Source organism: Malaya genurostris, chromosome 3 (genome assembly GCF_030247185.1).
Source record: "Malaya genurostris strain Urasoe2022 chromosome 3, Malgen_1.1, whole genome shotgun sequence".
Taxonomy (NCBI): domain Eukaryota; kingdom Metazoa; phylum Arthropoda; class Insecta; order Diptera; family Culicidae; genus Malaya; species Malaya genurostris.
Window position 1 is genome coordinate 16159035 of NC_080572.1, and position 7171 is coordinate 16166205.

General features: G+C 37.6%; 2 protein-coding genes across 13 annotated transcripts in view; one reads left to right on the forward strand and one right to left on the reverse strand.

The window, feature by feature from the left end:
• LOC131439085 (huntingtin-interacting protein 1) overlaps positions 1–3481 on the forward strand; it is a 58517-nt gene extending 55036 nt beyond the window's left edge. For 8 of the 12 annotated variants that reach the window (XM_058609681.1, XM_058609677.1, XM_058609687.1 and 5 more), the window contains 2 exons: positions 1839–2092; positions 2155–3479. In XM_058609681.1, coding sequence (XP_058465664.1) covers positions 1839–2092; positions 2155–2545 — 645 coding nt within the window. In that variant the 3' untranslated portion in view covers positions 2546–3479. Of the gene's footprint in view, positions 1–1838; positions 2093–2154 lie in introns of all 12 variants that reach the window. The other 4 variants (XM_058609678.1, XM_058609675.1, XM_058609676.1 and 1 more) reach the window with 2 other exon arrangements.
• Positions 3482–5752: 2271 nt separating this feature from the next.
• On the reverse strand, positions 5753–6932 carry LOC131439048 (uncharacterized). The gene is made up of 2 exons (XM_058609580.1): positions 6716–6932; positions 5753–6632 (listed from the first exon to the last, which is right to left on the reverse strand). Exons 1-2 carry the CDS (start codon positions 6862–6864, stop codon positions 5753–5755), a joined length of 1029 nt encoding a protein of 342 aa, XP_058465563.1. The 5' UTR covers positions 6865–6932.
• Between the last annotated feature and the right edge of the window lie 239 nt (positions 6933–7171).

Here is a 7171-nt window from a genome sequence, read left to right on the forward strand (position 1 = left end):
ACTCGTGCGCTTTGGTCTCAAGAGACAGCGCACGAGATTTTTTATGAGCGCAGCTTGTGTGCTATGTGAGCCACAGTAAAAGCTGCTGTTATTATTATTTGTTCGTGCCTAGAGCGGTTCGTGCGACTTGTGTCCTATCCTAAAGGAAGAGATGAAGAGGATGAAAATAACGTACAAACCACTCGTAGATCGCATGAAGCGAGCGCGCCGCGCTATCTCATGCGACGAAAGCGCTTGAGCCTCGCTCTTGGCAGAATGCGATGAGACTTTACAACGAAGCGTGCATCAGTTTCTGGTGCGGTACGTAAATGTGCCAAAGAGTTCTCTTGAGAGCGGCAAAAGTACGTCGCATGCGCGTGGTTGTCTTATGAGAATGAGAATTTATTTGTCTCAGCGCAAAATAAAGAGCGCGCGTGCATAAGGCCTGGTAGTAATTGCGTGTCAGTCACACGATTTAATTAGTGATGTGTTATATTGAAAAAAGTTTTCTTAAGACTAATAACAGTTTTCCTATGTCTAATGATGTTAATAATGAAAGCATTTCTAGAAAATATTTACATTCCACACTTTTATTACCTTAAATTCACATTATTTGATTGCAAAATTTTCCTAAAATCTAGTTTTTTATGTCGATAAACATTCGAACTAACCGAACCGGACACTCGAAGATCCTTAGTCCATGTTTTCAGGTTACTCCGTTTTTTTATTTCTTCATACTGAAAGCTAGTTATTTCTGCTCTGTGTTCCAAAACTCATCAACACCATAAAACTAATCCGAAAAAAATGTATCACATCGAACGATTTTTAAACTTTCGTTCGCGAATTCAGTAAATACTTTGCGCCGCGGTGCGAATAATTATTGTTCAAGTAAAATGAAGTGTAAACAGAAAACATAAACACTGTATCGTTAGCACAGATGATGCCAGATGATTTTATTCTTTAGCAGATTAATATTTTAACACAGATTTAGTGTGTTTGTCTATAAACTTCTAAAGTAATGACTACTTCGAAGAAAAGAAAAAAAGGCTGTTGTGAAATCCTGATGTTCTGATAGATATAAATTTCAATCCGAAGCTGAAATGTGAGGCTTACGCATGGGAAGTTACGACAAGCCAGAATGTCTCGAATTGGAATGTTAGGTGATCGTCCCCGCGCTCTAAAGGTTCAATACGCATATTCACAAGTACAAAATTTACCTTCTGCAAGCGCAATGCATAACAGGTACTTGTGGAAAATTGATGTGGAAACGAATACAATCCCGACTTACCTCCAAACCCATTATTGTTCATTATTATCCCATGAGGTTGCCAATTTAGAAATCGGTACCAACATGTGATTATGGCCTACCGTACGATAGCAAACGCTTGTCTTACGATAAGCCCTTGCATAAGAATCGATAATAACTTGTAGATACAAGCCCAATCTACGAAATTATGTCCAATTCTGCTTGAAACTCGAGTAATAAAAGTTGTATTATCGTACTATATGCAATTTTCACGTTAGTGCCGAAATATGAACATAAGAAATTTAAACACATTATTTTAGTGGAAAATTGAAAATGACGATAAGAGACAAAGTCGAATTAAGCATACCATTACAATTGTTATCGATCGATGTTATTGTTATGTTGGTCAATTACAATATCAGTCACAGATCATTTTAAATTTGTAACAATAGATCAAGAAGTAATTGTTGTACCTTCACTCTGAATATTGTACAAAGCCACGTTTAAATTATCTCTCCCTCCTCAACATGATCACCCTGTAGATCGGGTACATTTGTCTACATACATACTTATACAATCAAAATTTGATATCAAAACAATCCAATCACCCCAGGAAATGCTCTCAAAATCGCGAGCTTCGGATTCTGGCATCAAGTTAGAGGTGAACGAGAAAATTTTGGATGCATGTACCACTTTGATGCAGGCCATACGTATTCTGGTTCAGAAATCGCGTTTGCTGCAGTCGGAAATCGTTGCACTCGGTAAGGGATCCGCATCGGCGAAGGAGTTCTACAAGCGCAACCATCAGTGGACCGAGGGACTAATTTCCGCTGCTAAAAGTGTTGCTCAAGGGGCCAACTTTTTGGTGTAAGTCAAAAACTACAGATACGTGAAATATTTCATTCATCATTTTATTTTTGTAATTGTAGAACGGCTGCCAACAAAACTGTTGCCGGTGGGGCCCGCCACCAGTTGGATCTGATAGTAGCAGCTCAAGAGATTGCTGCATGCACTGCCCAGTTAGTAGTGGCAAGCCGAGTTAAAGCACCCCGTGGAAGCCAGAATCTGGCCGCCCTTGGAACTGCATCCAAGGGTGTTACCCAAGCTACCGGTATTGTGGTAGCGACAGCCAAAGATTGCAGTCAACGGTTAGAAGAATCCCAGGATCTGGACCTTAGTTCGCTGACCGTTCACCAAGCAAAGACTAAGGAGATGGAGATTCAGGTCAAAGTCCTAGAACTGGAACAAGCACTCCAGATGGAACGAATGAAACTTGCTACGTTCCGCAAGAAAAACTATCAATCACCTGTCGATGAGTGAATTCTTAGTCATTTTGATAGAAAACAAAATTAAAAATATCATTCTCTCTATAAAATTAATAGAAGAAACATGTCAATCTACACGGGATAGTGAAAGAAGAAATAGTACACGAGACAATATATCAAATTTTTAGTAGAGGTCCGCGCTACAATTTTTGAATTGTAGAAGAATATCAACTGATGGTACCCCACCTGTCTAGGAGAACGGAAATGTGTAACAATATGATAGAAGAAAAAACTATTCCTCATTGTGTCTTGTCCTTACCCGCTTATAGCACGACGAAATTTCAAAGCTATCAGCTATTCACCCCTATTCTGTACGTCGATCGATTCGAAATATTCCGATCGAATGTGCAATTTCCATTCTGCATTCCGTTCGAGTTGGGTATGAGCTCGAATATCATTTGTTCGAGTTGTTAAATTTTCGAACATTACTCGATCGACTTGCGTACGTATTACTTATGTTCGGTTTAGAGTCGTTCTAATTTGTTTATACAAGTGTGACGGTTTCATTTACTAAGAAAAATAATAATATAAATAATATAGAACGTGTGAGTAGTGTTGACAGCTTTGATGGTTAGTGTTCGAAATTTCAAGTGTTCCCGAACGAGAGTCGAACGAATCATACAAGTCGAACGGAATAAAGAATGCAAAATTCGAACTCGAACGAAAGTGTAGATTCGTTCGTATCATAAATCCGTCGGATTGAAGAATCGGGGTGATTACCTCTTTCATTTTCTAAAAAAAGTATTTTTATTTCGAAATTAAATTATATTTTCTTCCATAAGATGATAAATCGTAGATTAGGAATAAACCCTATTACCGCGAAAATTTTGTTAAAATAATATACCAAAATAATCCTTTGAATATTATTAAACTGTAATAATTGTCTAATTTATTATGTTTGTCTACATTGTACCATGATGCAAACAATTGTTAATATATATTTTTATGATAGCAAATTGCTAGTTAAAAATTTGTTCTATTGAAATAAATATTTGCTGCAAACAAATTGAGAAAGTAGATTCATTTTTGTAGATCAAAAATCCATGCTTTCGCATAAATCGAACTGGTACTTTGCAAACAAGACTTCGGCTCTTATTACCGTTCTCACTTCCACTTTCGCATTCACTTCACATGTCACTTCACTTGATTTTACCTATTACCAGTATCACGCATCGTAAAGTGATCACTGTGGTGGAAAAAAATATTTTTTTCAACATAATATTGGTGGCGTGATGTTCATAATGGCATCAAGTTCATCCAAGTAAATACTTTTGTCTTTAAAGCGACTTCCGTAATAAGGACCTACATTCACTTCACTCGATTTCCATCGTGAAGTGATACTCATAATAAGGGTCACAGTCACTTCACTTGGTTTTCACCGTGTAGTGACACCGGTAATAAGGGCCTTCTTCTGCGGGATAATCACTCAAATAAATATTCATGTTCGAATTATTTGAAAAAATCGTGTGAAATGGTTTCAAACGTCAAAATGAATATTTAACGTGACGAATATGAATGAAACGCGAACATCCCCTTAAATGAATACAATCATCACATATAATTTACGTGAATTTACCAACCGTCAAACAATGTACGTGAATTTCCAGTGTTAAAAAAATCGAATGCAAATGTCGAGAAGCGAGTCTGTAAAGAGTACGTGATATGGTAATATGCTGAAAAATCTCTAGTAACAACATAATCCACCTCAAGGTCACAAAGTAAAGCGCTATCCACACTAGGCCGTGACGTATCCGGAACGGGAGTGGACCGGATCCCGTCCGGGTTACGCTTCCAATTTGTTTAATGCAGCTCTATGTGAATATTCTCACTAGACCGTGCAGTACCCGTGTCTGAATCGACACACGTCCGAAGCACGGTTGAACCACGATCAAAGCATGCGTTGATTAAAAGATATTAGTGCGTTGACAGCTAGTCTGTAAACAAATGCAAGTGCCTTTGAATATTAGCGAAATGAATGATGAATATTTAATTGAGTTGGTGCGGAAATATCCTGTTTTGTACGATCTATCGCATCCGAAATATATGGATTGTCGATACAAAGCAGATATATGGAAAAAAATTGGTCAAGAACTCCAACAAGAAGGTAAGTTTATAATTGATAAAACTAATCGTTAATTTATTTAAATCTATTGGATTTGAGTTGAATCAAATGGTATTTATCAGTGAATATATCACAACATAAATATCTGTTTGATTATGAGTTAGTTGAGAATTTAATCTCAAACAGTTTTCAGATCAAAAGTTTATGAATCGAGATATAATTTTGATTAATTTATTACATCAATTTTAGCATCTGCATGTAAATCTCGATGGAGCAACATTAGGGATCAATATAGAAAGATTCTTAAAAAGAATGTCACTACTAGTGGCCAAAGCGCTTTGAAAAATCGTCCGTATAAGTACGCAGAGTAACTGAAGTTCCGTAGCATTTCGTTTCGAGAAAGAGAAACTATAAGCAACATCGAGAACCAAGCCATCAGTGATGATGAAGAAGAACCAAATTTCAATGAAGAATCCATCCAAGTGGTAATTTCTCCGAAAGGCTCAAGGCAGCCTAATTTCACAACCTCAAAAGCTTCAACATCTAAGATATCGGAACAAACATCTAATCCTAAAGGAACACAAAAAACATTTAATTCAAATAACAACGACGAAAAGGGTTCTGCATCGGCTCAACTTATGGGTTACCTATTAAGCAAAAAACAGTCCGAAGTAGAGGAACAACATCCTATGGATGCATTTCTTGCAGGTATTGCGCCAGTGTTAAAATCGTTGGACAAATTAAGTTCAAACAGGGCTAGATCCGAAATATTTGCAGTGGTACAAAAATATGAACTTGCTGCACTATTGCATAGCTCTGCAAATTCTATTTCACCATCGCTACTAGTGGAACATGATACCAGCTCGGTACATTCTCCGTCGCCATCATCTAGCAATGAATGTATAAATGATCCTCCTACAAAATATCGAGATTCACAAGAATGACAAGTTGACCTCAAATAAATGAAAAATCACAATAGTTCAGACAAGTACTGTGTTTTTTTTTTCATTGTTATATAGATATTTAATGGTTCTAATCGCAAAGTTGTCTGCTAAGAAATGAAGAAAAAAAAACAAAATATGATTTTGTAACTAAAGATCGTATGTTGGAAAACGATATTTAACGATAATGATTTTATTATTATTGCCATGGAACAGCTCCAATGGTGGAATTAAAGTAATTTTTGAATGTTTCCCGTGTACTGAATGCATTTTTGCAAGCGTTTCCTCCTTGGGCAGGAAGATTGTTCAAAACACTAGGTTCATCCATCGACGTAGCTCGATAGTTTGGAGTAATACCATGAAATCTTCTTTTGTAATTGTGAAGAATGCAGCTGGCGAGAATCATGCGGTCCACATTTTTTGGATTCGCATGAATAGTACGATGGTACATTCGACACCACGAAGTAAGCATTCCGAAACAGTTTTCCGATGTTCTTCTTGCTCGGCTCAAACGGTAGTTATATACACGCTTCGATTCATCCAGATCTTGACCTGGGTAAGGTCGCAATAGATATGTTTTTAAAGGAAAGGCTTCATCCCCAACAATTACATATGGGGCTAATTGATTCGTTCCTGGTAGGTATGTGTCCGCTGGTACGGAGAGTTTGTTATGCTCGAGAAATACTCCAAGACGAGATTTTGCGAAAATACCTCCATCGCTATTTTTTCCGAAGCTTCCTACGTCAACCGCAGTGAAATTCCCATGCGAATCGACGAGAGCAAGTAGCACTATCGAAAAGGTTTTTTTGTAATTGTAATAAAGTGAACCACTATTGGCAGGTGCTTGAATTGTCACATGCTTTCCATCCAAGGCTCCAAGACACAGCGGGAAGTTCCACTTAGTGTAAAAATCGTTAGCAATCTTCTTCCACATATCTTCTGTTGGTTTCGGCATTGCATCATCGATTAATTTTTCGGTAATCACACGACATGTCTCGTGAACAATCTGGTGGGCAGTACTTACCCCAAGTCTGTAACTAAAAGCTATGGTTTTTTGCGTGTCTCCTGTTGCTAAATATCTGAAATCAGGAGACGAACACAAGCTATGAGCCATCTCAATGATCGCAATACAATTTTCGGTTGGAGTTTCCTTGACATTTACAAGGAAATCTTGTCAACAAATAAATGAAAATACCTTAAGCAAACTACCAGCCTCTCTCGGGGAGTCACTGCTAATCGAAATGTAGTGTCCTGTTTTTTAAGATACGGATGAATTTTACTCAACAGCGAGTTGAAACAGGCTTCTGACATTCGGAAATATTCCCAGAACTTGATCTCATCATTCACAAGCTGCTTATATAAGGTAGCGAATTCACCCTCAACTGCTCTCTTTCGCCAAAGCTCGTGCACCCAAATCTTCCTACTTTTTTTGTTTTGAAACTGCTTATTATCTTCGTCATCTAGAGCAATTGCAATAACGGCCAATTCTTCGTTGGAAAACTGTGCCATCTTCGTGACTAACAGAAAAAACGTCAAACGCAACGATTGTGTATGTTACTAATAGTAACGGCAGCGACACGGAAAGTGCACGGTATGATGAGAATATTTTTCAAATAAT

What these genes read in the sequence shown, in the direction of transcription:
- LOC131439048 (XM_058609580.1), bottom strand. Translation starts at nt 6,864, where the DNA reads ATGTCAGAAGCCTGTTTCAACTCGCTGTTGAGTAAAATTCATCCGTAT. An exon ending in TTTGTTGACAAGATTTCCTT is followed by an intron (nt 6,633 to 6,715) that starts GTAAATGTCAAG and finishes TCCTGATTTCAG; the next exon opens with ATATTTAGCAACAGGAGACA.